At 49.5% G+C, this 15475-nt stretch overlaps 1 protein-coding gene across 4 annotated transcripts in view; it reads right to left on the reverse strand.

The window, feature by feature from the left end:
- LOC119965095 (receptor expression-enhancing protein 2-like) overlaps positions 1–15475 on the reverse strand; it is a 233618-nt gene that overhangs the window by 20904 nt on the left and 197239 nt on the right. For 2 of the 4 annotated variants that reach the window (XM_038795383.1, XM_038795386.1), the window contains one exon: positions 11155–11321. In XM_038795383.1, coding sequence (XP_038651311.1) covers positions 11155–11321 — 167 coding nt within the window. The remainder of the gene's footprint in view (positions 1–11154; positions 11322–15475) is intronic. The other 2 variants (XM_038795385.1, XM_038795384.1) reach the window with 2 other exon arrangements.

Genomic DNA, 15475 nt, shown 5'->3' on the forward strand with positions numbered 1-15475 from the left:
CCAGGATCCCAGGTTCGATTACCTGCTGGGTCACTGGCTATGCGGAGTCTGCCCGTTCTCCCCGTGTCTGTGTGGGTTTCCTCCGGGTACTCCAGTTTCCTCCCACAGTCCAGAGACATGCAGGTTAGGTGGATTGGCCATGCTAAAGTGCCCTTTGTGTCCAAAAAAAGGTTAGGAGGGTTTATTGGGTTAAGGGGATAGGGTTCAAGTGAGGGCTTAAGTGGGTCGGTGCAGTCTTGATGGGCCGAATGGCCTCCTTCTGCACTGTATGTTCTATGTAAGTAAGTGTCCATGGGATCCAAAGAAATTTGGCAAATTGGATCCACATTAGGTTGAGTGGCAGAAAGATGATGGTCAAGGGGAGTTTTTGGACTGGAAACCAGTGTCAGTGTTGGGGCTCTTGCTGTTTATGGTTTATATAAATGGTTTAGACTTGAATGTCGGAGGGATGACCAGTAATTTCAAGGATTATATGAAAATTGGTGGGTGGCAAATTGAGAGGGGTATAGCCTTTGATTACAGGAGATTATAGATTGGCTGGTCAGCACTAAGAAAGAGGTGCTGCTGAGGGAGCTCTTAGCCAATAGACTTGTATGCCTTAGCATCACAAATGCACATCTAAATACTCCTCAGATGTTATGATGCTAATCATGGGCTGATGATTATGGGCTGATCAGTGGCAAATGGAATTCAATCTGGATAATTGTGAGGTGATGCACTTGGGCTGGACAAACAAGGCAAGGTAATAATGATAAATGGCAGGACACTGGGATGCAGCAAGGATCAGAGGGATCTTGGTGTGCATGTACACCCGTCCCTTAAGGTAGCAGAGCAGGTGGATAAAGTGGTTAAGAAGGCATACGGTAACCGCTAGCAATCGCGCTCAGGGCAGCAAAAACTTGGAGGGGGATCCGAAGGGGAGGCAGAGAGCAGAGTCTCACTCTGTGCAGATGATCTGCTCCTCTACATCTCGGACCCACAAAGCAGCATGGACGGAATCATCGCGCTCCTGAAAGTGTTTGGAGCCTTCTCGGGCTACAAACTCAAGGCCCAAAACCAAACTGTAAATAAATGCCTATAAACATGTGCCTCGGCCATATTGGGGAATGTGAAATATGTATGCCGGCTAAAGGGGGCGGCCACAGTTGTTATTATGAAAATGCTTACCTGTAAATGTACATGTTAATTTTTGCGTGGTTTTTTTCTTCTTTTTTCTCTCTAATAATTTGTAATTTGTTGGATATAAAATATGAAAACTCAATAAAAAACATTTTATAAAAACAAAGAAGGCATACGGTGTGGGCAGCGCGGTAGCGCAGTGGTTAGCATTGCGGCCTAAAGCGCTGAGTACCCGGGTTCGAATCCCGGCCCTGGGTCACTGTCCGTGTGGAGTTTGCACATTCTCCCCGTGTCTGCGTGGGTTTCACCCCCACAACCCAAAAGATGTGCAGGATAGGTGGATTGGCCATGCTAAATTGCCCCTTATTGCAAAAAATTATTGGATACTCTAAAAAAAAATTTTTTTTTAATTTAGAGTGCCCAATTTTTCCCAGTTAAGGGGCAATTTAGCATGGCCAATCCACCTATCCTGCACATCTTTTGGGTTGTGGGGGTGAAACCCACGCAAACACGGGAGAATGTGCAAACTCCACACAGACAGTGACCCAGGGCTGGGATTCGAACCCGGGTCCTCAGCGCCGTAGGCAGCAATGCTAACCACTGTGCCACCGTGCTGCCCTGGATACTCTAAATTTAAAACAAAAGAAAGCATGTGGTATTGGCATACTTATCTTTATTAGCCATGGCATAGCGTTTAAGACCAGGGAGGTTATGCTGCAACTGTATAGGCCACAGCTAGAGTTTTGTGTGCAGTTCTGGAATCCAGATTTTACGAGGGATGTGATAGCACTGGAAACGGTGCAGAAGAGATTTACCAGGATGTTGCCTGGGCTGGACAGTTTTAGCCATGAAGAGATTGGATAGACTAGGATTGTTTTCCTTGGAGCAGAAGAGACAGATGGGGGACATGATGGAGATGTATAAAATTAAGAGGAGCATAGATAGAGTAGACAGGAAGAAACCTTTCCCCTTGGTGGAGGGATCAATGACCAGGGGGCATAGATTTAAGATAAGGGGCAATCTAGAGAGATTGTGAAGAAAAGCCTTTTCAACCAGAGGGTGGTGGGAGTCCTGAACCCAATGCCTGAAAGTGTAGTGGAAGCAGAGACCTTCATAACATCTGAGGAGCATTTAGATGTGCATTTGTGATGCCAAGGCAAACAAGTCTATTGGCTGAGAGCTCCCTCAGCAGCACCTCTTTCTTAGTGCTACCTAATTTGTTGGTCTCCAGGGAGCCGACACCGAGGGGCAGAGCATCGGAGCTGGAGGTATAAATAACTTACCTCGAGGATTTGTGGCCTGGTCTCCGGGTAGTGGACTCGGAGGGGCGGAGCATCGGAGCTATATAAATAACTTAGTGGACTCGGAGGGGCGGAGCATCGGAGCTGTTAGTATAAATAACTTACTTTAGGGATTTCACTGAAACGGAAAAGGGAATAAAAAACTGAAACAGTGACGTCACAGGAAAGCTGTGACCTGATTGACTGGCCGGGAATCTGCATTAAATTTGAAAAACTAATTGATTAACTAAGTAGAGGAGTAACCAAACTGGAGGGTGGAGATTAGTGTATTTAGCATTAAATATTTATAGTGTATATCCAGCACCAGGGACCATGGGCGGGCTTCTCTGACCCTGCGCCGGGTCGGGGAATCGGTGGGGGGTGGGCGGGATTCACGCAATGCCGCTCCGACGGTGGTCTGCCGATTCTCTAGTGACCGGAGAATCTCTGCCATTGGCATCGGCGTGGTCAGCGCAGCTCCGGTTGGGGGGCCGCGTTGTGATAGTCCCAGTGCGATGGGCCGAGTGCCCGCCGAGTCCCACCGGCGCCGTGCTCATGTCCTCCACGGTGGCTTGACACGCGATCGGGGCCTACCGATCGGCAGTCTGACTTGTCTTGTCCTGATGGGGGCCTATGTTCCCCCGCGCCGGGCCCCTGTAGCTCTTCGCCATGTTGCGTCGGTGCCGGCGCGGAGAAGGCAACCAACCCGCATGCGTCAACTCACGCCGGCCGTAGCGCGCATGTACGGACCCACAGCCCCCGTTCTGACGCCCGGATCAGCAGCTGGAGCAGCATGAGGCTCTCCAGTGCCGTGCTGGGCCCCTGTGCGTTGGAGGATCGCTGCTCCTAGGGGCCATTGTCGCCGTCATAAAACGCTCCGGTGTTTACGATGGCGTCAACCCTTAGCCCTGGGATCAGAGAATCCCGCCCCACATAGTTAATTGTGACTTAATTTAATAAGAATTTAATAAACATTTATTTTTAAATTGATGAATTAGTGTTAGGTTTGTCAGTCAGCGGGGCAATGTGCTTCACCTACGAGATGGGGGGAAATCTGTGATGTTTCAAGTGTTCTGGACAACTACATCTGCAGAAAGTGCACCCAATTGCAGCTCCTCACCGACAACATGGATCGTTTGGAGCAGCAGTTTGGAGCATGCAGGTGGCAGAAAGCACTATAGACAGGAGATTTAGAGACGTGGTCACACCCAAGGTGTGGGCAGATAAATGGGTGACCGCTGGAAGGGGCAGACAGTCAGTGCAGGAGTCCCCTGAGGCTGTACCCCTCTCTATCAAGTGTACCATTTTGGATACTGTTAGGGGGATAGCCTAGCAGGGGAAAACAAGAAAAGCAGCCAGAGCAGTGGTACCACGGTTGGCTCTGTTATACAACAGGAAGGGTCAAAGTGCAGAAGAGCAGTAGTTATAGGAGACTCTATAATCAGGGGTATTAATAGACGCTCGTTTGGCCGTGAAAGGGACTCCAGTTGGTATGCTTCCTCCCTGGAGCCAGGGCCAAGGATGTCTCTGATCAGTTGCAGGGCATTCTGAAGGGGGAGGGTGAACAGCCATGGGTCGTGGTATACATAGGTACTAATGGCATAGGTAGGAAGAGTGATGAGGTCCTGCAGGGGAGTTCAGAGAATTAGGTAGTAAATTGAAAAACAGGACCTCTAGTGTTGTAAACTCGGGATTACACCCTGTGCCACGTGGCAGTGAGGCTAGAAGTAGGAAAATAGTGCAGCTAAACACGTGGATAAAGAGCTGGTGTAGGAGGGAGGGTTCCAGATAGCTAAATCATTGGGATTTCTTCCAGGGCAGGTGGGACCTGTACAAGAAGGAGGAGGGGAGCGGGGTGTAGATAGTCTGGGTCATCTCAATATCAAAAAGGAGGTGTTTGGCCTCGTGGATAATGTAGATAAGTCCCCAGAGCCTGATGGGGTCTACCCCAGAATACTGAGGGAGGCATGGGAGAAAATTGTTGGGGCCTTGACAGAAATCTTTTGTATCCTAAATGGCTCCAGATGAGGTCCAGAGGACTGGAGAATAGCCAATGTTGCCCCGAAGAAGGGTAGCAGGGATAATCCAGGAGATTATAGGCTGATGAGTTTTATGGCAGTGGTTGGGAAATTACTGGAAAGATTCTTAGGGATAGGATTTACTCACATTTGGAAACAAATTAACTTCTTAGTGATAGGCTGCATGGTTTTGTGAAGGGGAGGTCGTGTCTCACTAACTTGATCACGTTTTTTGAGGAAGCGACAAAGACGATTGATGAAGAAAGGGAAATGGATGTTGTCTACATGGACTTCAGTAAGGCCTTTGACAAGGTCCCTCATGGCAGACTTGCACAAAAGGTGAAGTCACACGGGATCAGAGGTAAGCTGGCAAGATGGATGCACAACTGGCTCGGTCACAGAAGACAGAGGGCAGCGGTGGAAGGGTGATTTCTGAATGGAACGTTGTGACTAGTGGTGTTCTGCAGGGATCAGTGCTGGGACCTTTGTTGTTCGTAGTATACATAAACGATTTGGAGGAAAATGTAGCTGGTCTGATTAGTAAGTTTGCGGACGACACAAAGATTGGTGGAGTTGCGGATAATGAAGAGGATTGTTGGAGGATACAGCAGGATACATACAGCAGTAAGCTAGCACTTTTCCAGGAGACACATCTGGAGTGAGACTCATCCAGAGTGGGGATTGAAACTTGGTAATTTGGTGCAGTGAGGTAAATCGGTGCAGAGTGTGAGGAGGTGCTTTTTAACCCTGGTAAGTAGTCTCTCTTTTTCTTTTCATTGTCTAATTTATTTATTTTAATTTTGAAATTCTAGTTGTTTAAGTTTACCAAGGGTTTAAGACATGGCAGGAGATCCCAGACCCGTGTCATGCTCCTCGTGTGCGATGTGGGAGCTCAGGGACACGTCCACTGTCCCTGGCTCCTTCACGTGCAAGAAGTGTGTTCAGTTGCAGCTCTTGTTAGACCGCTTGACGGCTCTGGAGCTGCGGATGGACTCACTTTGGAGCATCCGCGATGCTGAGGAGGTCGTGGGTAGCACGTTTAGCGAGTTGGTCACACCGCAGGGGAAGGTTACTGAGGGAGATAGAAAATGGGTGACCAAAAGAAAGAGCAAGAGTAGGAAGGCAGTGCAGGTGTCCCCTGCGGTCATCTCCCTGCAAAACAGATATACCGCTTTGGATACTGTTGAGGGAGATGGCTCACCAGGGGAAGGCAGCAGCAGCCAGGTTCATGGCACCGTGGCTGGCTCTGCTGCACAGCAGGGCATGAAGAAAAATGGCAGGGCTATAGTGATAGGGGACTCGATCGTAAGGGGAATAGACAGGCGGTTCTGTGGACGCAATCGAGACTCCAGGATGGTATGTTGCCTCCCTGGTGCAAGGGTCAAGGATGTCTCGGAGCGGCTGCAGGACATTCTGGGGGGGGGGGGAGGGTGAACAGCCAGCTGTCGTGGTGCACATAGGCACCAACGATATAGGTAAAAAACGGGATGAGGTCCTACAAGCGGAATTCAGGGAGTTCGGAGTTAAACTAAAAAGTAGGACCTCAAAGGTAGTAATCTCAGGATTGCTACCAGTGCCACGAGCTAGTCAGAGTAGGAATGTCAGGATAGATAGGATGAATGCGTGGCTCGAGAGATGGTGCAAGAGGGAGGGATTCAAATTCCTGGGGCATTGGGACCGGTTCTGGGGGAGGTGGGACCAGTACAAACCGGACGGTCTGCACCTGGGCAGGACTGGAACCAATGTCCTAGGGGGGGTGTTTTCTAGAGCTGTTGGGGAGGGTTTAAACTAATGTGGCAGGGGGATGGGAACCGATGCAGGAAGTTGGGAGGTAGTAAAACAGGGACAGAAGCAAAAGGAAGTAAGGGGAAAAGTGCAAGGCAGAGAAGACATAGTCAAAAATCTAAAAGGGCGACAGTACAAGGTACAGTGACTGAGGGGAGCTCAGTGAATAGGCCCAGTAATAACAAAACGAATAAAACTGGAGATGTTAAGATTCAAAACAGAGGTAAAAAGCCAACATAAGTGTACTTTACCTGAATGCTCGTAGTATTCGGAATAAAGTAAATGAGTTGATGGCACAAATCATCGTAAATGACTATGATTTAGTGGCCATTACTGAAACATGGTTAAAGGATGGTCACGACTGGGAGTTAAATATCCGAGGGTATCAAACTATTCGGAAGGACAGAGTGGATGGTAAGGGAGGTGGTGTTGCTCTGTTATTTAAGGATGACATCCGGGCAATAGTAAGGGATGACATCGGTGCTATGAAGGATAAGGTTGAATCCATTTGGGTGGAAATCAGGAATAGTAAGGCGAAAAAGTCACTGATAACAGTAGTCTATCGGCCACCAAATAGTAACGAGATGGTGGGGCAGGCAATAAACAAAGAAATAACTGATGCATGTAGAAATGGTACAGCAGTTATCATGGGGGATTTTAATCTACATGTCGATTGGTTTAACCAGGTCGGTCAAGGCAACCTTGAGGAGGAGTTTATAGAATGTATCCGCAATAGTTTCCTAGAACAGTATGTAATGGAACCCACGAGGGAACAAGCGGTCCTAGATCTTGTCCTGTGTAATGAGACAGGATTGATTCATGATCTCATAGTTAGGGATCCTCTCGGAAGGAGCGATCACAATATGGTGGAATTTAAAATACAGATGGAGGGTGAGAAAGTAAAATCAAATACTAGTGTTTTGTGTTTAAACAAAGGAGATTACAAGGGGATGAGAGAAGAACTAGCTAAGGTAGACTGGGAGCTAAGACTTTATGGTGGAACAGTTGAGAAACAGTGGAGAACCTTCCAAGCGATTTTTCACAGAGCTCAGCAAAGGTTTATACCAACAAAAAGGAAGGACGGAAGAAAGAGGGAAAATCGACCGTGGATATCTAAGGAAATAAGGGAGAGTATCAAATTGAAGGAAAATGCATATAAAGTGGCAAAGATTGCTGGGAGATTAGAGGACTGGCAAATCTTTAGGGGGGAACAGAAAGCTACTAAAAAAGCTATAAAGAAGAGTAAGATAGATTATGAAAGTAAACTTGCTCAGAATATAAAAACAGACAGTAAAAGTTTTGTCAAATATATAAGACAAAAAAGAGTGGCTAAGGTAAATATTGGTCCTTTAGAGGATGAGAAGGGAGTTTTAATAATGGGAAATGAGGAAATGGCTGAGGAACTGAACAGGTTTTTTGGGTCGGTCTTCACAGTGGAAGACACAAATAACATGCCAGCGACTGATAGAAATGAGGCTATGACAGGTGAGGACCTTGAGAGGATTGTTATCACTAAGGAGGTAGTGATGGGCAAGCTAATGGGGCTAAAGGTAGACAAGTCTCCTGGCCCTGATGGAATGCATCCCAGAGTGCTAAAAGAGATGGCTAGGGAAATTGCAGATGCACTAGTGATAATTTACCGAAATTCACTAGACTCTGGGGTGGTCCCGGTGGATTGGAAATGAGCAAACGTGACGCCACTGTTTAAAAAAGGAGGTAGGCAGAAAGCAGGAAATTATAGGCCAGTGAGCTTAACTTCGGTAGTAGGGAAGATGCTGGAATCTATCATCAAGGAGGAAATTGCGAGGCATCTGGATAGAAATTGTCCCATTGGGCGGACACAGCATGGGTTCGTAAAAGGCAGGTCGTGCCTAACTAATTTAGTGGAATTTTTTGAGGACATTACCAGTGCAGTAGATAACGGGGAGCCAATGGATGTGGTATATCTGGATTTCCAGAAAGCCTTTGACAAGGTGCCACACAAAAGGTTGCTGCATAAGATAAAGATGCATGGCATTAAGGGTAAAGTAGTAGCATGGATAGAGGATTGGTTAATTAATAGAAAGCAAAGAGTTGGGATAAATGGGTGTTTCTCTGATTGGCAATCAGTAGCTAGTGGTGTCCCTCAGGGATCCGTGTTGGGCCCACAATTGTTCACAATTTACATAGATGATTTGGAGTTGGGGACCAAGGGCAATGTGTCCAAGTTTGCAGATGACACTAAGATGAGTGGTAAAGCGAAAAGTGCAGAGGATACTGCAGAGGTGCAGTGGTAAAGCGAAAAGTGCAAAGTGCAGAGGGGCCTCACGGTAGCATGGTGGTTAGCATCAATGCTTCACAGCTCCAGGGTCCCAGGTTCGATTCCCGGCTGGGTCACTGTCTGTGTGGAGTCTGCACGTCCTCCCCATGTGTGCGTGGGTTTCCTCCGGGTGCTCCGGTTTCCTCCCACAGTCCAAAGATGTGCGGGTTAGGTGGATTGGCCATGCTAAATTGCCCGTAGTGTAAGGTTAATGGGGGGATTGTTGGGTTACGGGTATACGGGTTACGTGGGTTTAAGTAGGGTGATCATTGCTCGGCACAACATCGAGGGCCGAAGGGCCTGTTCTGTGCTGTACTGTTCTATGTTCTATGATACTGGAAGTCTGCAGGGGGATTTGGATAGGTTAAGTGAATGGGCTAGGGTCTGGCAGATGGAATACAATGTTGACAAATGTGAGGTTATCCATTTTGGTAGGAATAACAGCAAACGGGATTATTATTTAAACGATAAAATATTAAAGCATGCCGCTGTTCAGAGAGACTTGGGTGTGCTAGTGCATGAGTCACAGAAGGTTGGTTTACAAGTGCAACAGGTGATTAAGAAGGCAAATGGAATTTTGTCCTTCATTGCTAGAGGGATGGAGTTTAAGACTAGGGAGGTTATGTTGCAATTGTATAAGGTGTTAGTGCGGCCACACCTGGAGTATTGTGTTCAGTTTTGGTCTCCTTACTTGAGAAAGGACGTACTAGCACTGGAGGGTGTGCAGAGGAGATTCACTAGGTTAATCCCAGAGCTGAAGGAGTTGGATTATGAGGAGAGGTTGAGTAGACTGGGACTGTACTCTTTGGAATTTAGAAGGATGCGGGGGGGGTCTTATAGAAACATTTAAAATTATGAAGGGAATAGATAGGATAGATGCGGGCAGTTGGTTCCACTGGCGGGTGACAGCAGAACTAGGGGACACAGCCTCAAAATAAGGGGAAGTAGATTTAGGACTGAGTTTAGGAGGAACTTCTTCACCCAAAGGGTTGTGAATCTATGGAATTCCTTGCCCAGTGAAGCAGTTGAGGCTCCTTCATTACATGTTTTTAAGGTAAAGATAGATAGTTTTTTGAAGAATAAAGGGATTAAGGGTTATGGTGTTCGGGCCGGAAAGTGGAGCTGAGTCCACAAAAGATCAGCCATGATCTAATTGAATGGCGGAGCAGGCTCGAGGGGCCAGATGGCCTACTCCTGCTCCTAGTTCTATGTTCTTATGATATAGATTGGTTGGAGACTTGGGTGGAGAAATGGCAAGTGGAGTTTAATCAGGACAAATGTGAGCTAGTGCATTTTGGTAGGTTTAATTAAGGTGGGTGTTATACAGTAAATGGCAGAACCCTTCGGAGTATAGACAGGCAGAGAGGTCTGGGCATACAGCTCCACAATAGCTGAAAGTGGCAATGCAGGTGGATAAGGTAGTCAAGATGGCATACAGCATGCTTGCCTTCATTGGTTGGGGCATTGAGTATAAAAATTAGCCAGTCATGCTGCAGCTGTACAGAACCTCAGTTAGGCGACACTTGGAATACTGCGTACAATCTTACTACCGCACTACCAGAAGGTTGTGGATGCTTTGGAGTGAATACAGAAGGGGTTTACCAGGATATTGCCTGGTCTGGAGGCATTATCTATGAGAGGTTGGATAAACTCGGATTGTTTTCACTGGAATGATGGAGGTTGAGGGGCGATCTGATAGCGGTTTACAAAATTATGAGTGGCACGGACAGAGTGGATAGTCAGACACTTTCCCCCCGGGTTGAAAAGTTAATTATTCGGGGACATAAAAAGGTGCAAGAGGGATAGTTTAGAGGAGATGTGCCAGGCAAACCTTTTACATAGTGGGTAGTGAGTGCCTGGAACTCACTGCCGGGAGAGGTGGTGGAAGCAGATATGATGGCAGGGTTTGACAACTACATGAATAGAATGGGAATAGAGGGATATGGACTCCAGAAGTGCAGAAGTTTTAGTTTAGACAGGCATCAATTATTGGTGCAGGCTTGGAGGACCCAAGGGCCTGTTCACGTTCCTGTGCTATACTGTTCTTTGTTCTATGTGGATTACATCTACTGGATCCTTCCCCTTCCACTTCCAAGTTCCTCTCCAGCCTCAAGGAGATGTCCTTGACTCTGGCAGCAGGTAGGCAATACAGTCTTCGATGCTCACATTCTCAGCTACAACAATCCAGTATGTAGCTCCCTCCAGTCACACCTCTTTGATGTTGGGCCCTGAAGTTGGCTGTTGTTGCCCCATGTTTACCATGTGCAACTATCCATTTGCAAACCCTGACCAATAATCCTCTTCAAAGAATTTCAATAGTTTAATCTGTCTGTCATAAAATGTTGCATCTAAATCTAAATCTATGCTAATGCTTTCTTATTGACTCTGCATTAGTTAAATACCCATTGACAGGAGGCTGTTCTAATTGAAGGTGGAGGATAGGGATCAACAGGAATCAAGGATGATGGGGCAGGAGGATATTAACTGATGGGGACTAGAAACACTGACTGTCGGTTCACAATGGAATAGGACCAATGGAATTGGAGTCAGTGATCAATGAGGGCGTAGACAGAAGGCATCAATTGCTTTGGGTGCAGAGAGAGAACAATGAAATACTTAAAGTTAATGGAGGCGAGCAGTTATGAGAAGATACCTCTGAACGCTGCAGCTTTTGTTTAGGGACTTTAAGGCTCTGGGTGCGTTTTGGCACTTTCTCTACATCTTCATCCAACTGTTCAGGCTTCACATCTGGCTGCTCCCCTTCTGACTTCTGAGCCGGCGTGCTCCCAACCTCTTCTGCTGAAGGAAGCCAATGTGTGTCTGAGAAACAGTAAGGCAAAAGAGAGTTAAAACTAAAAGCAAATATTGTTGTTCTATGTATATAAAAATGTAGCTTTTTCGATTCATGCCCTGACAGTGTCAGACACACTACTTTGTTGATCAGGATCCAATTGATCCAGTCACAACTAAACGAGGATATAACATAGATGAATCACAACAAAGTATCCCTGCCCTACAGGAATGAAATTTTCAAAAACACTTTATTCCATCTCTGCAATGAAGTCTGAGCAGTCACTACGCTTCAAAGTAATTTAGTGTGTGTTAACTGCTGTATGTTCCTTGGGTATTATGGAGTGCAGCATAAGTTAAGACTCTCTTACAGTGACTTCTGCAATTGGAACTGTTAAAATGGTAACTTAGAGCTTCAACGGCGGCACGGGGGACAGTGGTTAGCACTACTGCCTCACGGTGCCGAGGACCCGGGATCGATCTTGACCCCGGCTCACTGTCCGTGTGCAGTTTGCACATCCTCCTCATGTCTGCGTGGGTCTCACCCCCACAACCCATAGATGTGCAGGGTAGTTGGATTGGCCACGCTAAATTGCCCCTTAATTGGACAAAGTGAATTGGGTACTCTAAATTTATTTTAAAAAAGGGAGGGTGTTGCAAGATTTTGACCCAGTGACAGTGAAGACACAGTGATATAGTTCCAAGTCAGGATGAAGAGTGGCCTGGAGTGGAATTTGGAGGGGGCGGTGCTCCCATGCATTTACCGTTTCTGTGCTTCTTGGTGGTAGTGGTCGTGATTTTGGAAGGTGCTGTCGAAGGACCTTGATGAGATGCTGCAGTGCATCTTGTAGGTGGTACACACGGTTGCCATTGTGCGTCGGTAGTGAAAGGAGTGAATGTTTAAGGTGGTAGATGGGATGCCAATCAAGTGGGTTACTTTGTCCTGGGTGGTATGAACTTCTTGAATGTTTTTTTCGAAGTATTTTTATTGGAATTTTCCATTTGTAACAAAAGGGGCGGGATTCTCCGACCCTCCGCTGGCTTGTGGGCAGGGGCGGGGTTTACGCCGCGCCGGTCGGCGGCCATTGGCAGCGGTTCCCCGGCAATTCTCCGGACTCCGATGGGCCGAGCGGCCGCCCGTTTTCTGCAAATCCTGCTGGCGGGAAATGGACATGGTCCATCACCGCGGTACCTGGCTTGTTGGCCGTCTAGCGGGGACCTCGGGGGGGCATGGGGGGATCCGGCCCCCAGGGGGGACTCCCATGGTGGCCTGACCCGCGATCGGGGCCCACCGATCTGCGGGTGGGCCTGTGCCGTGCGGGCACTCTTTCCTTCCGCGCTGGCCTCTATAGGGCTTTGCCATGGCCAGCGCGGAGAAGAACCCCCCCCTGCACATGCGCAGGAACACGCCAGTGGTTCTGCACATGCACGGGACCACAGCGGCCCTTCTGAGCCGGTTGGCATGGCGCCAACCCCTTCCTTCTCACTGGGGTGCCGGAATCGGCATGGGTCCACTGCCCCCGGCTGCTCCATGAAGGATCCCAGTTCCCTAACCATGCTGTCTTTACTCCCCACCCCCCAAGCCCCTGTGCTCCGGGGTTTCCCTTTGTCCAGGGTGAACCCAACATGGCCACCAACTATGTGTATGCTATGTGGGTGCACCCCTGCACTCCGGGGTTTCCCTTTGTTTAGGGACCCTCCGAAGTGGCTGCTTGCGGTGCCATCTTGTTCTCTCAACCTGCACCTTACCTGCTGAAGCCAATCTACAAACCAACCCTTTGTGCTCCTTTTGCGTCCCTTCTCCCCCCCCCCCCCCCCCCCCCCCCCCCCCCGGCCCCCTCCCTGTATCGCCCCCTCCCATTCTCCCCATGAGTTCCTCCTTCCTGTCCCTGCATTCCACCCCTCCCAGTCAGATGCTCCCTCCCTGTCAGGAAGTGCGGCGCAGCCCCCTTTGGTGTCTTTCTACCTGCACTAGCTATCCCTGCTAGTATGGTGGCCCCCCCTCCCACGGCTGATCTTGACCCTATCTTATGCCCACTCTCTGTCCGCTCCCTCGGGCCGTGCCTCACTCTCACCTGCAGTCCGCTGCTCTTGCCCTTCCCTGTGAGCCGGTCTTTCTGATCAGAGTGAGGCAGCACAGTCCCACACGAACATATCATGTGTCCAAGAAGTCTCTCTCTCGCTTTCCTCCTCTGTTCCGCCTTCATCGCTGCCTCACCTGCCCCTTGACCAGGCTATTTGACTGACCAAATTTGTCCGCCTCCACCGGGGTGTTGAAGGATGCTCCTTGTTCTGGAATGTGACCCAGAGCCTGGCTTGGAACAGCATTCCGAATCTTACCCCGTTCCAGTACAGGGGCAGTTTCGCCTGATTAAATTCGGCACTACGTTTTGCTAAGTCCGTCCCAATGTCCTGATATACCTAGATTTTGTGTCTTTCCCAGGTACTCACCTTGATCTGTCTTGCCCACCTCTGGATCTTCTCATGATCCTGGAATCGGTGCAGGTTCGTGATGACTGCCCTGGGTTGTTCCCCCGCCTTGGGTTTCGGCCTGTACAACCTGTGCGCTTTGTCGATCTCCGGGGGGATTGGGGGGCTGTCTCTCCCAACTAGGTTGCCCAGCATTTAGCCGACATAGCCCATCGGATCTCCGCTCTCGATCCCCTCTGGCAGGCCCACAATTTAAATTTTGTGAAGTTTAGACCTATTCTCTTGGTCTTCGATTTCCCTTTTAAGCTCCCCTGGGCAGCCACCAAACTTTTGACTTCTGCCTCCAGGACGACAGTCCTTTTTATCGCCTCTCCCATTGAGATCAGTTCCTCTCATAAGGGGCGCAATTCTCCCAAAGGGAGAAAAACAGCCAACGGCGGAGTGAAACCCGGAGTGTTTCACTCCGGCGTCGGAGGCCGCTCCTCGCCCCCTATTCTCCCCCCCCCTCGGGAGGCTAGGAGCGGCGGCGTGTGAATCCCGAGCGGCCGGCCTTGACGCTTGCGTCAAAGCGGCGCGCCGGGAATGACGCAGCCGGCAGCGCCAAAGTGACATCAGCCGCGCATGTGCAGGTTGGCTGGCGCCAACCCACGCATGCGCGGTTGCCGTCTTCCCCTCCGCTGCCCCACAAGACATAGCGGCTTGATCTTGCGGGGCGGCGGAGGGAAAAGAGTGCGTCTTTTAGAGACGCCGGCCCGACGATCGGTGGGCACCGATCGCGGGCCAGACATCTGCTGAGCACGCCCGTGGTGCTCGATCCTCCCTCCGCCCCCCCCACAGGCCCCAAACTCACCGGTCGCGCGCTGTTCACGCCGGCAGCGACCAGGTGTGGTTGGCGCTGGCGTGAACCGGTCGGGTTCGGCAGGCGGCTCGGTCCATCAGGGCCGGAGAATCGGCAGTCGCCGTGAGAAACAGCGAGCGGCGATTCTCCGAGCGGCCTGTCGAAAAACGCGACACGCCATTTTTGGGGGGGTGGGAGAATCATGGGGGGGGTGCCAGGGCGGCGTGGCATGATTCGCCCGGCCCTCCCGCGATTCTCCCACCCGGTGTGGGGTGCGGAGAATCGCGCCCAAGGAATACCTTACATCCATCTCCAGGTGGCGGGGGATGCTGGTGCTCAGGTCGTCTGTCTCCCTCTTTCTTGGGTGGCCGGGGCCTCCTCGTCTCGAGGGTCCGCTGGTTCATCTATCTGTTGCTCGTGACCTTTTCCACCACTTCTGCCGTCACTTAGACCCTGGAGCTCCCATTCGTTGGCATTCTGGTTCTTTTCCTTTCCTTTCTCGGTTGAGGGTGAGTTGCTTTCGAATTCTTGGGCAAAATTCTCCTAAAAGTGCCTATTTGGTTATGGTCTGGAGGAGAGCCACACGATGTGCGTCCAATCAGCACATTGCCGTCACTGGAGTGAGAAAACACTTTGAATCATTGTCTTGAATGTTGTTGATGGGGCAAGTGCAGAGTATTCCATCACACTCCTGATTTGTATCTTGGAGTCAGGAGCTGAGTCACTCACTGCAGAATTCCCAGCCTTTGACCTGCTCTTGTAGCCACAGTATTTATACAGCTGGTCCAGTTCAGCTTCTGGTCAGTGGGAAGCCCCACAGGATGCTGATGGCAGGGGGTCAGTAATGGTAATGCTATTGAATGTCAAGTGGAGATGGATAGATTCTCACTTGTTGGAGATGGTCATTGCCTGGCAC

This window comes from Scyliorhinus canicula, chromosome 4 (genome assembly GCF_902713615.1).
Source record: "Scyliorhinus canicula chromosome 4, sScyCan1.1, whole genome shotgun sequence".
Lineage (NCBI taxonomy): Eukaryota > Metazoa > Chordata > Chondrichthyes > Carcharhiniformes > Scyliorhinidae > Scyliorhinus > Scyliorhinus canicula.